The sequence below is a fragment of the Neophocaena asiaeorientalis genome, unplaced genomic scaffold (genome assembly GCF_003031525.2).
Source record: "Neophocaena asiaeorientalis asiaeorientalis breed wild unplaced genomic scaffold, Neophocaena_asiaeorientalis_V1.1 scaffold118, whole genome shotgun sequence".
Classification (NCBI taxonomy): domain Eukaryota; kingdom Metazoa; phylum Chordata; class Mammalia; order Artiodactyla; family Phocoenidae; genus Neophocaena; species Neophocaena asiaeorientalis.
This window is the reverse complement of record NW_020175528.1, coordinates 9,521,828-9,539,877: the sequence shown is the minus strand read 5'-3', so window position 1 is coordinate 9,539,877 and position 18,050 is coordinate 9,521,828. Positions and strand designations below refer to the sequence as shown.

Sequence of the window (18,050 nt, the reverse complement as noted above, 5' to 3'; positions counted from 1 at the left end):
CAGCGGTCTACTGTAAGGGATGTATCATTGCAAGAAGGTACCATAATACACACTATTGTTGGAATGATTTTGGCTGCAGTTTTAACTTTTGGGGGGATTACCTAATTGCTTGTGAGCAGTTCCTTTGTATAAAATTCTAAGGTGGTGTGCATTTATCTAACCTAAATTACCTTAATCATTATACCGTTAAAAAGTGCTGTGCATATAAATACGGTTAATGTAATACTACAGCAGAACAAATATTTGCCAGTTCTTAAAGTGGAAAACGTGTTTATTAACATTCAAACTCCCTTCATACAAGGCCATATAAAAATTCTTAACATTTTGATTATACATAAGTCTATATTTTCTACATAGTTACAATAATGTATAATTTAGCTTTTCGTAATACATTGTTTAAATACATCATTAGTTCTGTTAAAATTATGCAATATTTGCAAATCCAATACTTGAACAATTTCCTCTGTACATAGTTTAGCAGGGCTAATTAGCATAAGATGCTCTTTATTAAGAGGTATATGATCTGAGTATTAACAGTTACTGAAGTCTGGTATTTTTATACAGCATTTTCTTTTTCCATTGATCACAACAACACAAAATCTCTAAGGATACTGAAATTCAGTAAGTAAAGTCCAGAGGCATTAGCCAATAAGTCAAGTTCATACATAACACTATAGTATTAAAAACCTTAAAAAAAAAAAAAAAACCTTTTGCAATCTGCCCTAGTACAGACTGTTCCTATCAGGATAAGACTACTTGGCAATAGAAAGGAAAAAGACAGCTTTGAGTCTCCGTGGTGCTGACTGATAGGAAGAAAAACGCTAACTTACCTTGTCGCCTCTCACTTAATGACGGCAGAAACGCCAGAACAAGCATATTCCGGCTCAACAGCTTCAGGTAACTCTATGGAGATGGGAGTTGGCTTAGCTCATGCTAGGTGGCCACAGCACTGACCTTGTGTGTAAAAACATGAAACAGTTGCATACTGTGATCTAGGTTTTAATTGTAAGCTATAGTGAGGAATTTTTTTTTTAATGTTTTGGCTATATTTCATTCCAAAAGAAGAGTTGATTTGATGCTTGAGTTACAGCACCAGTCTATATTAGTTATTAGTGAAACGAAGTACACTCCTGCAGATAAATACCAGATCAAAAAAACCTGTTTCAGTAATTTGATTAACCTGTAGAATACTAAAAAATAAGTTATTTCTACAGAAATCTCTGAAGGGAGCAAAAACACTATATGCCTAAATAAACATTTTAAAGGGAAATAACCCAGTACCCTCTGAAGGTCAAACAGTGTTTGCCATGTTGTAATCCTGTTCACCATCAGGCTGCAGCTGGACCACAACACTCTGTTCGCTGATTTCATTTTCTGCGTCACTACTGTCGGTATCTTCATTGTCCTCTTCCTCATAGTCTGAAGACTCTGTCATGTTCTGATGTGAGCGGGATTCCGACAAAGCCCCAAATGACTGGGTGCTGACAGAAGCCAAAGGTCTGAGTAAAGGGGTATGTTCTGACACTTCATTTTCTTCTTGACTACTATCTGTGTCAGAGTCTGAATCGCCTTGAGAAGGAACAACTTTTTGCTTGCAGACTGGACAGGTTTTTTTGGTTTTAGTTAGCCAAGGATCTACACACTTGCAATGATAAGCTGTTGAAGCAAAATATACATCTTTTAGGTAGTATACTGTAGTTGAGAACATTATTTTTAATGTTTATTCATGTTCTGATCTATATGTATCATAGGAACAAGAGAAGAAAAGCTTGTAAATTTTTATAAACTGCTCCATCCCTTAATGAGATCACTGATTAGTACAGGGCCTGGCTTATGGTGTGCTAATAACTATCTCCTGTCACTCTAATACTGAACCTAAGTATAAATTACTCTATACAGAAATTCAAAGCAGTATGTAATTATTCATACCATGGGAACACGGAAGGATTCTGAGCTTGTCTCCATCTTCATACTCATCCAAACAAATGGCACATACATCATACTCATCTCCTATGACAGAAAACAGTAAAACTAATTAAAACGTGTAGAGGAGTATTCTTAACTTTTCAAGTTCTTCCTCAGTCAGTTATTTTAAATGCCTTCTGATTTATCGAATGATACCTCTTTGTTTTCTCTCAGATCAGGGAGCTGCTTCAAGTTCAAGTTCAGGAACCTGAAGTTTTAAATTAAATAATTAACCTTTTACCTACAATAAGAAATTAAAAATGTATGTCATATTTGTTTACCTTGATTACCTCTGCAAAAGATTTTAATAATTCATTAGTTTTACGTAACTATTCAGATGCTAGTGTGGAAATATTTTATGCCAAAGATGACAAAATTTCACTATTTAGATATCTTAAGGTCTGAGTCGTTTAAGTAAAAATGGAAGCATATTAGAACATACTCAAATTAAAAAATCTATATTAGTGAATAAAAACGTTTAGAATGAGATATACTGAGCTTCAAATCTCTTCCAACATTTATGAGTTTTGTGGTGCTTGGCAAGTTACTTAGCCTCTAACATACAGTTGTTTTATCGGTAGAAAGATTCCACCTACCTTGCAGAATTGTGAGGATAAAATGAGATACAGGGCCAAGCACAGAGGTATTCACTAAACGGTGTTGTTTTGTTTTGTTTTGTTTTTTGGTACGCGGACCTCTCACTGCTGTGGCCGCTCCCGTTGCGGAGCACAGGCTCCGGACGCGCAGGCTCAGCGGCCATGGATGGCTCACGGGCCTAGCCGCTCCGCGGCATATGGGATCTTCCCTGACTGGGGCACGAACCCGTGTCCCCTGCATTGGCAGGCGGACTCTCAACCACTGCACCACCAGGGAAGCCCTGGTGTTTATTAATATCACTGCCTTTTTAATTCCTTATTGTTGAGCTGATCACCTTTATAAACAAAAGACAGTTAAAGTCATTGCCTATCCCACACTCAGGGCAACCACATTGGAGGCCTGTCAGAAATAAAGCACTGTCTGGATAGATAGGCTGGATGAACATAACGCAAAAAAAGAAAAGAATAGGGACTTCCCTGGTGGTGCAGTGGTAAAGAAAATGTGCCTGCCAAACAAAGACTTAGCTAATTCACTAGTGGACAGATGTTCAGAAGCTGCAGGAAGGGTGAGATTCATGTCTGTTATGTGCAACAATATGGAAATGCTTCAATCTGGAACGTTATTCATATTATTGTTATTTGAATACTGTTTCAGAAAATTTTCATCAAGACACTTAAGTCTCATTGATCTAGGAATGTTATAATATGTAAGTGGACAGAACTTTAATATTCCCCTGTAACCCTGCTCCTCCCTCGTTTTTCCCCAAAACCTTGGGTCGTCAGATACAGCAAAGGCACCGACCCATCAGAATAGGAAGCACTCAAGACTTAAAGTTGCCATGCAGCCACTGCAGTAGCATTAACTGACTATCAGGCCTGGGCATGTCCTTGATGCTTCTTTCCCTTAGAGTTTACATTCAGCATCACCAAGTCCTGTAAACTTTTATCTGTAGAACATCCTCAATCTGTCCCCTTTTCTCTTGTTTCCTCAATTATGCTGGTCCAGTAGCCTGGATTACTGTTAAGAGCCTCCTCTGTTCCTACCCTTCTGTTCCTGCCCCATATGGTTTTTCTCCATAGCAGCCAGGGTGGTATTTTTAAAACTTCCATCACATCACATCAGTCCTACTTAAATGGTCCCCCATCTCACTTAGAGTAAAATCTGAGCTCCTTGTCACGGCCTTCATATAGCTGAATATGATCTGATATACAGATCACCCATCTCATCGCACACCACTCTTACCCCCCCCACCCCGCTTCACTCATGCTTCAGCCACACTGGCTTTCTTTCAGTCTTGAACAAACTAATATGAAAGTCAGGTGTGCACCTGCATTTAGCCATGTTATGACAAAAAATTGCACATAAAAATAGGTATAGAAAGAGAAATCACTATTTCTAAAGATGACTTAAAAAAGGAACTAGACTTCAAAAATGAACAAAATGAAAAGACAACTACTGAATGGGAGAAAATATGTGCAAGTGTTATGAGTAATAAGGGGTTGATATCCAAAATATATAAACAACTCATATAACTCAGCATCAAAAAAACAACACGATTTAAAAACATGGGCAGAAGACCTGAATAGACATTTTTCCAAAGAAGACATACAGATGACCAACAGGCGCATGAAAAGATGCTCACCATCGCTAATCATCAGAGAAATGCAAATGAAAACCACAGTTAGCTATCACTTCACACCTGTCAGAATGGCCATCATCAAAAAGAACACAAATAACAAATGTTGGCAAAGATGTGGAGAAAAAACCCTCCTACACTGTTGGTGGGAATGTCAGTTGGTGCAGCCACTGTGAAAAACAGTACAGAGGTTTCTCAAAAAACTAAAAATAGAACTACCAAATGATCTAGCAGTTCCAGTCCTGGATATATATCCAAAGAAAACAAAAACATTAACTCAAAAAGATACGCACCCCAATGTTCATAGCAGCATTATTTACAATAGCCAGGATATGGAAGCAACCTAACTGTTCAAGAGATGAATGGATTAAGAAGATGCAGTACATATATACAATGGAATACTACTCAGTCATAATGAAATTTTGCCATTTGCAACAACATGGATGGACTTGGAGGATATTATACTTAGTGAACTAAGAGAAAGGCAAAAATCTAAAAAATTAAAACAAAACAAAAAAGGAAACAGACTCATGGATATAGAGAACAAACCAGTGGTTACCAGTGGGGAGAGGGAAGGAGAGGGGAAGATAGGGGTAGAGGATTAAGAGATACACACTACTAGGTATAAAATAAGCTACAAGGATATATTGTACAGCACAGGGAATATAGCCAATATTTTATAGTAACTTAAATCGAGTATAACCTTTAAAAAGTGTGAGTCACTGTATTGTACACCTGAAAATTATATAATATTGTAAATCAAATATACCTCAATTAAAAAAATAAGCTACTTTGAAATAATCTAGTAATAGTGTATACAAATGGATGTAAAGCTTAATTCAACTTTTTTTTTTTTTTCCGGTACGCGGGCCTCTCACTGTTGTGGCCTCTCACTGTTGTGGCCTCTCCTGTTGCGGAGCACAGGCTCCGGACGCGCAGGCTCAGCGGCCATGGCTCACGGGTCCAGCCGCTCCGCGGCATGTGGGATCTTCCCTGACCGGGGCACGAACCCGTGTCCCCTGCATCGGCAGGCGGACTCTCAACCACTGCGCCACCAGGGAAGCCCCCCTGATTATTTTTAAACCCTGAGCAAAGGAACTAATATTTACTTTTAAGGTTAAAGGCAGTTAAATGTAGTAATAAAAATTAGGCATGTCTTCATAGATAGATTTAAGAAATAAAAAATTATAAAAATTAAATATGGCCCCATTTTTCTGTAATCTGCTATAAAATGTTATATTCCTTTTTTCAATCTCTGAAATAAAAATCGTTCTCCTTCTACACATATTATCTTGGAAAACCTCAATGATTAAGCTGTAAAAGAAAAAAGCTGGTAACTTAAAACTTCAAATATAAAAACCCACTTTTTTATCATTTACATCTCAGGGATCTGGCTCCTTCACATACTAATGGGGTAGGGAGACAGCTCCCACAGAGACTACCTTAAATACTCAGTTGGGGGACTATTAAGTGAAAACAAGGATTTTTCATCTGCTATGGAACATGGTATGTGGTAACCAGTCCTTACGGTTATAGGCTTGGAGAAATGCGTTAGCTGGTACAGGAAACTCAGGAAACCATAATTTCAACTGAAGAGCTATTTTTGAGGACCATAACGAGTGATGAAGAAATTTATAAGGTGGCTTCAAAAGCAAGAAAATAACTAAAAGGCTATCACTATTTTATATGTACTAGAAATGGCTAAATCAGTATGTAAAACATTTAAGTGTTAATCAGCACAAACATTTCTGAACAAGTTGCAAAGATGAGGATCACTAAGACAGGAAGATTTAAGATGATCACGTTCCCACAGTACGGTAAATGAGTAAGAGTGCCAGCTACCCTTTACAGATATTTCACTTGTGCCAGGGCCTCAAGTTGCTGACTTCTGTGGGTCTGATTACAGACTATGCCTATGAAAGACTTCCAAATGCCAAATTCTTTTTGGTTTGTTGGTAAATATTTCCAAAATGTTACAGATTCCCCTAACATAAACATTAACTTTTCCACTATATTCTAAACCTGTAAGAATTCTTTTAGGACTTCACGGTTTGGTGCTATGACTCACTGGGAGTGATAAGTACCCACAGAAATATTCTACACTTCCCTTCATGTTTTCAATCATAGTTGTGTCTACAACTATGAAAAACTGCAATAATTAATTGGGATTTTTTTTCTTTCTAACATCTATGCATACTTTGTTAAAACCATTAGAGTACACTAAAATGCATAACAAATATACCTCTTTCTTTTTACTTTAGATGTCAAGTCTCATGATAACGAAAATACTCTAAAACAAAAATACAACTGGCTCAAATTTATGGTTACTGGGAAGAAATTTCAAGAGTAATATAAAGTTACATACTTTTAAGCTGCTTCATTATTTTGGCAATCTTCTACTTTTTCATCATAAAAGAAATGTTTATGGACTAAATGTTGATGGCACTAATATTTTATTTATGACTGTTACTTAAGGGGTTGTTTTGTATAATAATTGCTACCATTTGTTGAGCTGTAGCAATGCTGAGCTGTTGCTATGTGCCAGGCACTGTTATAAGCATATTTCACATATTGATTTAAATCTCCCCACCCACCTTACGAAGTAAGTTTTTAGTCACATTTACACATGAAGGGATGTATGGAGAGGTTAAGTAACTTGTACTAGGTCACACAGCCAATAAAATGGATGATCTAGAATTCCAGCCCATGTCTGTCAGACTCTACTGCTGGTAGACCTGAACCTTTAGGAAATTACTTTTTTCTCAAAAATGTTCTTTCTCTTTGACGTAGTGAATTGAGGAGGAGAGGGTAAGTGCAGGTGGTGGTGGGGAGAGGAGGATTAGAGAAGGGGAATGGTAAGGATTAAATCTAGGAGGCAACTGATTTCATTTTGAAATGGTAGTGACTGAAGAGGAAAGACAGGGTTGGGTAATATTTACAAGCCCAATGTTTGGAGTCAAGAGCCCTGCTACTTACCTAGCTATGCACCCTCAGGTAATTTACTTGACTTTTTTTTTTTTTTTTTTGGTTATGCCCCATGCATGGGATCTCAGTTCCCAAACCAGTGATCGAACCCGCACCCCCTGCATTGGAAGTGCAGAGTCTTAACCAATGGACCACCAGGGAAGTCCCTACTTGACATTTCTGAGTCTCATTTTCTTTTTCTATAAAATGGTCATGACAATACTTTTCTAATTGTGCTGCTCTGAGAACTAAATGAGATCATTTATGCAAGGTGCGTGGTTTGCTTTTATACTAAATAATAGGTGTGTTACATGCTTATAAGATTATCAGTTTTTTTTAGTTGGGTGCAATGTCCATTCCAATCTAATCTAATACCGATTAATTCACTTAGTATAAATTACACTGACTTCTTCAGTGAGAAGTTAGTTAGGAGACTGAAGGTACAGTTCTCTATAGAAATCACAGCTACAGGCACATGATAAAGGTCAAGAGTGCCATGATACCAACCAACCTAAGGATCAACTCTCTCAATCCCCTTCAGTCCATCTCAAGACTACAGTGCAGACCTCAGGCATGAAATAATAAAATAGTTCATCTTCAAGTAGCTCAGGGATACAGTGATCTCACAGGAGCCATAGCCGTAACAGTAACTTCTATGCAACCTCATTTTACTGCTTTGTGGCCATTATAAAAAGTACTCCTTTAGAGGAACTGAGGATATTCCCTTTTCTGATTTGCTTTTTAAGAGTAAATTCAGAACATTTTCCCTTGAAATAGTTCAACAAAGAACAAACATCAACTACCGCTGGTTGGACTGAACTCTGGTTACAGATTCTTGGTGTATGAGGAGACGGACTATGTCCTTTACTCACCATTATGTCCCTAGTATTTAATACTGTGCCCCGTATAGAGTAGGCTCCCAATAAATACAAGCAGAATAACAAATGCCGCAAAGCATTTGTTCATTTCCTGATGGAGAGTTAACAGGCATCTACCTCTCACATGGAACCTGCCGCATGGACTCTTCCCTGCTTCACTGTCAACCCCTAGTCTGCTCTCCATTCACCAGCGTGAGGGATCCGTTTCCACAGTAATCTTAGCATGTCATTCTTCTGCACAAAACCCATCCAAGTTTTACCATGACACGATAAAATCACAAGTCCTTACCATGGCACGATCTAGCTCCCCATGTGTGTCTCTGATCTCATCTCTAACAACTCTCTCTCTAGACCACTACATATATTCTAGTTACGTGCTCTTTTTACTGCTCCCTGAATAAATCAAACAAACTGTTGCCTTCAAACCTCTGTACTTGCGGTTCCCTCCTCTGCCTGCAGTGTTCTCCCCTCCCCCTTCCCCCCACTGTTTAATCTATCACTTCATTTGGATCTCTGTTCAGTGTCCTCAGAGAGGTCTTCTTCCCGGTCTTATCTAAAACAGCATCCCACCCCTCCCCCCGTCACTCATCATTTGTTTTCCTCATTGCACTTATTGCTGTGTGACGTTACTGCTTTCCTTGTCTGTCTGCCCCGCAAAGCTCCACAAAGGCACGAGGTCTTTTTCCGTTTTATTTACTGCTGTTTCCCTACCACCTAGAACAGTGCCTAGCACATAGTAAAAGTACTCAGTAAATATTTGTTGACGTAATGTATGAATAACTACATAAGTTATTCCCAGGAAATCCTGACTTCTGCCTCCAACTGCTAATCAGAGGACCTAATGAGACAGATCTAAGTACAAAAAGCTAATAATGTAGATAAATTCTATATAGATCCTGACTGATTGGCCTCAATCAGTCTGGCCTCAGCCTTCCTACTTCAATGTTGAATATTCTGGCCAACTCTCAGGACACCAGAAGACCATATACAACACAGTAGTATAAGGAGTATAATGTTTGCACAGTGGCAATATTCAATACTGTGTCTACTGATAAGCAGAAGACATCCAAGAAAAGAAGAGTTCACTGTACCAGGAGATACTGGAGAAGAGTGCTTAGAGAAGAACTAGGATCAAGTCTTAAACTGAATTTAGAAAAACTAAGGAGGAAAAGACACTATTGGGGGGGCTTCCCTGGTGGCGCAGTGGTTGAGAGTCCACCTGCTGATGCAGGGAACACGGGTTCATGCCCCGGTCCGGGAAGATCCCACATGCCACGGAGCTTGCGCGTCCGGAGCCTGTGCTCTGCAACGGGAGAGGCTACAGCAGAGACAGGCCCGCATACTGCAAAAAAAAAAAAAGGACACTATTGGGAAAGTAAACGGTTGAAAGACTTTTGCAAGGGGAAATAAACATGGCAAAGTCAAAGTTACACAAAGCTAAAAATACAGAGCAGTGGAAAGTAAGGGTGGATGAGTTTGGTGGAGCCAAATTATGAAAAGCTTTGAATACCAAGATGCAGACTCTGATCTTGGAATAACTGATGTTTGAAAACAATATCTTAGAAATTCTTCATCAGGTGCTGAAGGGACCCGGGCCTGTGATGTAGAGGTGAGCCTAGAGACTGTTAAACTGACCTGATGTTTAGCACTCCCAAAACTCAAGTAATAAACAGGTTGGCTTGCATGATAAAGTGACCACAAGAATGGAAAGAAATTATTAGATCCAATAATCATTTTGAAAGAACAACTCATTGCATTTGGAGACTAGACACTGGTAATAAAAGAGAAGGGGTGAATCAAAGATAATGCATGTAATCTTATGGGATGGCTATTTTCATTTAACAGAAGTTTAAAAACTTTTAAGTGTTTTGCTTTACATTATTAAGATACAACATGTAAAAAGCGTAGGAGAGGGACTGGGAGCAAATTAACTATATACAAGCTGCTGATTTTTTTTTTTTTAACTAAGAATTGGTAAGTTAATTCTAAATGTTAAAGAGATGGTTAGTGTTTTGTGACTATATTTTATCCTGAAATACTGTAACTATTACCAAAGACTAATTATAGTCTGAACAATATGTGTACTTTATTTAGACTACAGTGTGTCAGAATGTAATGTCTCTCCAAAGAAGGAGTACTGGGCTTCCCTGGTGGCGCAGTGGTTGAGAGTCTGCCTGCCGATGCAGGGGACACAGGTCGTGCCCCGGTCCGGGAAGATCCCACAGGCCGCGGAGCGGCTGGACCCGTGAGCCATGGCCGCTGAGCCTGCGCGTCCGGAGCCTGTGCTCCGCAACGGGAGAGGCCACAACAGTGAGAGGCCCGCGTACCGCAAAAAAAAAAAGATGGAGTACTTTTTCTGGACCACACACTTTACTGTAACACAAGAAATACAGTACAGGTTTCCCCTGCTATCTGGAAGTAGAGTTTTATGAAAACTTTCATAAGCCAAAGTGGCACAAAGAAGCAGTTACCTTAGGACACATTTTGCTAACGGATGCACGTAAGTTGAGATAAAGCACAGATGCTCACAGAGACAGTTCACACTGGCTTGATGCTGAGATGTTGAGTGTAGTTCCAGGGGAAGGAGCTGGGGGTGCCATTCTCAATGCTTGGAGTGCATGCTGCCCTCTACAACAGCTCGTTGCAAAACAAAGGCTGAACACTAGTTTTGCTTTTCACCCTTTTTTTTATAAAAGCGAAAATCCTCTTTGGATTTCTTTCAGTTAGCAAAAACAGGTACCAACATAGGTCTTTCAAAGAAGCAAAGTGGCATTAAGCAAACTTTCAAAAAGCAGGGGATACCTGTTTTGTGATGGAAAGTCATACTTTCTATGGAAATATATATAAATTACATTTGCCCTATCTCCACTGGATTGGAAATTCCTTGAGAATGAGGGTCACATTTCTTTGTAAGTTTTCTTAAATTTCCATTACAATAACAGATACATATTGACATTTACTTGGCAAATACCATGAACTATACTAAGGCAGAGCTTAGAGGAAGAACTGGGACTTCAAGGTTAACAAAAGCAGGGAAAGGAATTAAAACTCCAAAAAAGCTACACAGAAGTATGTGGGTGGGGGAACAGGAGGCAGTTCCTCAGGCTAGAATGTAAGATGCAAGGAAGCGAACAGAGGGTGAGGCTGGGGGTGGAAGCAGGGGTCAGACCATGAGGTCCCTAGGCCGTGCTAAAGTGTAAGTCTGACTTTATTCTTACATATAAATGAAGCTCAGAATAAACCACAGAAGTTCTCTTACTGTATATAATTATGGACAGTAAGCTGCTATCTCTAACGCCAAGCACAATGGCTGGTCAAATACATGCTGACGAAATGCGAAAAGGAAAAGCAGTTCTGGACATACTGAATTTGAAGACTGTGTATCCAGGCAGAGATGTCTATTAGTTAACTGGATATGTGGAACTGGAGCTTAGGAGAAAGGTCTAGGCGGGAGGTAAAGCATGCAAGCCACCAGGAAATAGCTCACTAGGAAAAGGCAAGGGCTAAGGAGATAATAACCTGAGATAAAACCCATAGATCTGTGCCTGACACACAGAAAGCTCTCAAACGTGTGCTATCATTTTAAGCAAGCGGTGACCCAAAGGGTAAATGGCAGCAAAGGAGATTCCTACTTCACAGAAGAAGAGGACTGAAAAGACTGGTGACTGACTGTAGCCACGCTCCTGAGTGCCTACCCTACCCACAGGCATCCAGGGTTGGAAACACGGTGCAGAAGAAGAGGGATTACTGAGGGCAGTGAGTTGCACGTGTCAGTTCCAGGGAGGCAGAAAGCAGAAAAAAGCTGAGACTATCTGAACCACAAAAAAGTTGAGACTATCTGAACCACAACATACCTTTTTTTTTTGAGGGCAGAGACTGTAACCTAACTTTATAAAATAATTCTTTATTGCTTCTTTCAGAGCGTAGCCACCATGAAACCGTTTAATAAACATTTCTAAATTAGTAAAATAAGTCTTAGAGGATGATCAGCCTATGAAAATTTGCTAATATAATACCATTTGGGAGAAAACATCTTTAAATAAAAAGTCATACAATAGGTCATGGATAAAGAAGCCAAATGAGGCAATACATGTGAAAACATTTCCCATAACATGGAGTATTTAAAAAATGCAATTTTACAGTTAGAAAAAGTATAATTCAGAGTAACTGTAAGAAATAATCCAGTGGGACACAAAGGAGACACTTATATAACAACTTCAGATTTCTTTTTCTTCAGAAGTTAAGGCATCCTGAACATCTAAGCTGGCTGGTGAAACTGCATAGATTTTATGGCTAGCATGAGACTACACTTGCTTAGTTTGGGTCCATAATAATTTGTATTTGAAAAGACATGATTTTGCATTACTTTCTTCTCATATCTTAGTGAGGTACTTCCAGCAGGTATTATCAGAGAGGTAGGTTAAGTGCTCAAGTCACACATTTAATCACTAATAGAACCAGGTCTTTTGGTTCCATATCCTGTATTCTTTCCACTGTATCATTTTGCTGATCCTCTAAAAGTTAACTGCTAACTTCCTCACTGCTGTGGGGGTTCATAAGAACTACTTACATCACTTACATAAACCCACCCCTCCAACTAGTATAGCTTTGATACGAATTGCGAAAGTTTACCTGGGGTAGAAGGAAGCCTAGGAACCAGCTATAGGAAAGGAAATGACTTGTGATTCTAGTGGAGTTTTAGAGCTGTCTATAATTCCTAAAATGGAATGATTTCTACCGGGAGAAGAGGTAAAATAATTAACATTCCTCACTGACTTCTACTGGATTTCCCTTTGGACATAAGATCCAGTGAGAGTAGGTAGTTTCTTTCTTTCTTTACTTTTTTTTAAATTAGAAAAGTTTCAAACATACACAAAAGTATAATGATATATACCATTATACCACCTCATGTACCATCTGAGTTTCAACAGTTTTCAATATTCTACTATTTTTGTTAGATCTGATAACTTGCTCTGCTTTTTTCCCTGAAGTATCAACATTTAAAGCAAATTCTGAGACATATCATGTTACCAACACATACTTTAGTATATATGTCTAAAAGATAAGGATTTTTAGAATTTGTAATCACAATACTATTACACACCTAACAAAATGAACAGTAATTTCTTAATATCATCGAATACCCAAGGCATATTCAAATGTCCTCAGTGGTCTTAAAACTGTCCTTTTGCAGATAATTTGTTCAAACTAGGATCCAAACAGGGTCCAAACATTGCATCTGGCTGATGACTTGTAAGTCTCTTTTAATCTAAAACTGCCCTGCCCTCTTTGTACACCTTATCTGTTAAAGAAATGGATCATTTGTCCTGTAAATGTGTCTGCATTTGGGATTTGGGTGATTGCATAGCAGACTGTTAAGATGGCTACAGCACTACATCGATCGTTCTATGTTCACACCAAAAATTCTACTGGCTCAATGACACCCTGAAGCAAATCAGAAAAAAAGCAACACTTCCTCCTCAAGGAACTTTATTGCTCTTTGCCCCTCAAATAATTGTTATCACAAATATAAAAATCTCTGATAACGAAGAATGAATGAAAACCTCCCAGAGTTGTGCAATGTACAACCTGTACAAGCGTGTGCTGCAGCCTGGATTGAGAGTTCTTGGTGAGATAACTTCCCACAAGTAAGAAAAAGTGGGTGGGAGTTCTTTTGGACAAAACTGGATTATTTCAGTCTTTACACTTGAAAGGCATAGAGAGAACATCAGTTTTCAACACTATCATTATCCTTTGACAGTGATGAACTTGACAGGCTTTTCATACCTTCAAACTGTGTAGCACCAAGCATCTGGACTAAGAAAAAAACTCAAGGTTAAGGCTTTTGGCAAAGGATTAACTTTTTAAAAAAATTTAAATGGTCTCCAATGCTGTGTTCATGTGGAAACCATCTTGATTTTATCCTTTTCATAATTATGACAAAATAGTTGGACTTTTTCACAGACAATAACAACTATCAAAATGTGTTTAGTCTGCCACTTCTAAAAAATTCATCCAGTGATTGGTTCTAAATTTCTCATAATTTGGCTTACAATGAAATGATCATAGGTATGCTGAGAACAAAGTTTTACACTGTCAAGTCTTTTGTGCAAATTGAAAACTACTGTCAGTGGATACAAAAGAGGGCATATTAGCAAAGGTTTGGAACTCTACCAGCTGCTGGAAAGTTTAATAGTTTTAGGACTAGGATAACTGAATTTAAATGGTTTGTGACTTAATTATAATTTGGAGCAAGTAGCAAATGAATTCCTACTAAGTAAGTGCCATGCTAGGTATGAATGTTTCTTAAAAGTTAAAAAATAATACAACCTATGCAAAGAAAAATATCTTCAAGATGTAGACTAACAACAAATAATTTTAAAATGTGAGACCCAACTCATTTAATATGTATTAGGAATTCACAAAAAGATGCATTAAGTCAAAATGCTTTCTAAACTATTAATTCAGTAGTTAAACCAGTGTGAGATCTTTGGTTAAAACTTGGAATGACAGTTCCTTTTTGACTTATGCTCACTACTGCATCCCCAATGTTTAGGTAGAACAGTGTGTCCAGAGCACAGCAAGTGCCCAGTATATATTTACTGAATGCATGAATAGATATTTAAATCTGGAATCTACCATACAAGTTAAGGTGTAAGTTACTTAAGGGCAGTATGGCCAAAAATACTTAAAAGTATTAATACTTTAATACTTTAAAGTATTTCTTAAAAGCAGCTTTATATATCAAAAATAATATTAACAGATAATTTTGTTGGCACTAAACTAAATGAAGGCCTCATGAAAGACAGGTAGATCTCATAAGGCCTAAACATTTCTAAGAATACTGGACTGACCTGGAAATGTGTGAAGTAACAGGAATTCTCATTTACCTCCTGTACGATGGCAAATTGGTATAAACACTTTGGAGATTAACTTGGCACTATGCAGTAAATTTGATGATATACATACTCTATGACTCAGCTGTTTCACTCCTAGGTAAATAAATGATCTAGAAACACACCTACAACCAACGTGGTATGAAGCAGAAGTAGTAGCAGAACTAGAGGGGCAAAGGGAAGACTTCCAGTTTCTGGTGTGGCACCTAAGGATCTTGGAAAAAGCTCACAACAAGGAAAAAGCTAAAAGAAACCCTGAACATCAACAACTCTTTTTAGATCTATTGAAGGACTAAGGTCACAGAGAAAACTGCCTCCCCCCCGAACTGGACAGACAGATTAGCAGATATAGAGAATCACACCCTACTAGAGCAGAAGCCCAGGAGCAAAAGACTGGATAACAGCACCAGGTAGAAAATCGTAAACTGTAACTGATAAATTGCTGGAGGTTCAGTGTAGATGAGTTTGAGAGTTTAAAACTCTAGGGGAAGTTTTCTGGTCTCGCACGTAAGAAGCAGAAGTCATGATTCTGCCATAGTAAGTCAAAAACTGAGCAAACTGAAACATCAATAATAATTCTTAGATCCATCAGAGAAATGAACTCACAGGGCAAACTACTGCCCCCCACACTGCAGATACAGACAGGTAGATACAGAGAATCACAACTTATCAGAGCAGAAACCCCTGAGCAGAAACTTCCACAGGAACCAGTACCAGGGTAGGAAAAACTGAACTGTAATTGATGAACTGCTAGAGGCTCAGTGTGTACAGGTCTGAGAGTTTAAAACTCCAGCGGAGCCTGAACATTTTTTGTGAGTTTTATCTTGTGGTGCTCTACAAGGTTCTCACAGTGAATGGTGGAGAAAACTCCCCTTGGGCTTCTGGAAGGGGAGAGGAAAAGCAGCCACTTTAAACTATGCCAGGGCATTCTGTTCTTAACAAGCCTGCCCTCAAGGATAAACTATCATAACTTATTAGGGTTTTTATCAGTGTTTAACCAACATGGAGGAAGGGAAAAATCCAACTCCAACCTCTCCAGCCATCAGGTCACACTAAAGGCTGGGAAAGAACCGAAAGGCACTTGTGAAGTTCACAGCCCAAAGCCGACAGGCTCACAAAAAGATTGAGACCTACTCATAGAATTATAGAATGCTTCCTGTCCCCTACATCTCACCACCACACCACCAATGGCCTACTTAATGGAATTCCTTTCACTCAGAATATCATGTCCTGCTTTTCCAACAAAAAATTACAAGGGATACTAAAAGGCAAGAAACACAGTTTGAAGAGAAAGAACAAGCATCAGAACCATCCTCAGATTCGGCAGGGAGGTCAGGGTTATCAGGTCAGAAACTTAAAACAACTCTGATTAATACGATAAGGACTCAGAATGAATAAAGAAGACAATATGCAAGAACAGATGTAGGTAAAGTAAACAGAGAGGTGGAAAATCTAAGAAAGAATTTAAAAGAAATGCTACAGATCAAAAACATAAACAGAAATGAAACATGCCTTTGATGGGCGCATTAGTAGACTGGACACAGCTGAGTAAAGAATCGCTGAGCTTGAAGATATGTCAATAGAAACCTCCAAAACTGAAAAGCAAAAGAGTGGAACAAAACAAAACCCAATATACCCAAGAACTGTAGAACAACTAAAACAGAAAGGTATAGCATGTGTGTAGTGGGAGTACCAGAAGGAGAAGAAAGAGAGAAGGGAACAGAAGCAGTATTTGAAGAAATGACTGAGAATTTCCCACTGTTAATGTAGGACAAAAAACCACAAATCCAGGAAGATGAGAGAGCACCAAGCAGGAAAATGCCAAAAAACATGAAACCTAAGCATATCATATTTAAACTGTAGAAAATCAAAGATTAAAAAAAAATTATCTTGAAAGAAGCCAGAGGGGAAAAAACACCTTACCTTTACAGGAACAAAGATAAGAATTACACCTGACTCTCCTCAGAAACTAGACAAGCAAGAAGAGAGTCCCCCCCCACCCCCCACCAACCTAGAATCCTGTACCCTGCAAAATTATCCCTCAAAAGTGAAGGAGAGAAGTGATGTCAGCAAGATGGCAGAACAGGAAGCCTGCCCTGGGTCTGCCTGCCGCCATGGAGACTTAACATTAACAAACAGACCAAATGCCTCTCTGAGAAATCCAGAAAACAGTTAAAAGGTTCCTGCAACAAAGGCAAGGGTGAAGCCAACAACATCAAAGCCCACTAAGAAAATTCATTACACTGTCCACTCTCTTACACCAGAACCTCTCTCCCCTGGGAGGTAACCCCCAACTCCTGTGTTCTACCTGGTAAGGGAAAGGTATAGAATGTATGCCCAATGTCAGAATTTTAGACGGGCTGCCCAAGGGAGCGGTTTCTATCTTGATGTATCCAAGTACTGACAAGAATGGGGTGCCAGACTGGGGGTCTCTGAGAACAAAGATGATAAACTATGCACTAGGGTCTGCAGTACTACAGACACACACTAGATAGAAGCTCCAGTATCACAATTTACTACAGCTCCAGAGAGGCTATAGTCTTACATGCAGACACTGGGGGAGTTCCTGAGTAGACCCTATCCTTCCTCACTTGAATACTTAACTATAAGGCTACCACAATCACAATATGGAATTGGTGAAAAACATACAGATAAATGGGGCAGAATAAAAAGCCCAGAAATAGAGCCACATAAATATAGTCAACTGCTCTTTGACAACAGAGCAAGAGAGAAAGGATAATCTTTTTAAAAAATGGTGCCAGAACAACGAGGCATACCAAAAAATTCATCTAGATAAAAGAGAATGTTATCAGGAACTTCCCTGGTGGTGCAGTGGTTAAGAATCCACCTGCCGGGCTTCCCTGGTGGTGCAGTGGTTGAGATAAAAAAAAAAAAAAAGAATCCACCTGCCAATACAGGGGACACAGGTTCGATCCCTGGTCCAGGAAGATCCCACATTCCGTGGAACAACTAAGCCCGTGCGCCACAACTACTGAGCCTGAGCTCTAGAGCCCACGAGCCACAACTACTGAGTCCATGTGCCACAACTACTAAAGCCCACATGCCACAACTACTGAAGCCCGTGCACCTAGAGCCCATGCTCTGCAACAAGAG

At 39.0% G+C, this 18,050-nt stretch overlaps 1 protein-coding gene across 1 annotated transcript in view; it reads right to left on the bottom strand.

Annotated features, from left to right (window-relative positions):
• Positions 1-253: 253 nt before the first annotated feature.
• RNF13 (ring finger protein 13) overlaps positions 254-18,050 on the bottom strand; it is a 136,009-nt gene continuing 118,212 nt past the window's right edge. The window contains exons 9-10 of the mRNA XM_024768987.1: positions 1,930-2,010; positions 254-1,656 (exon numbers count right to left, since the gene is read on the bottom strand). Of these exons, the coding sequence (XP_024624755.1) occupies positions 1,292-1,656; positions 1,930-2,010 (446 nt within the window). The 3' untranslated portion in view covers positions 254-1,291. The remainder of the gene's footprint in view (positions 1,657-1,929; positions 2,011-18,050) is intronic.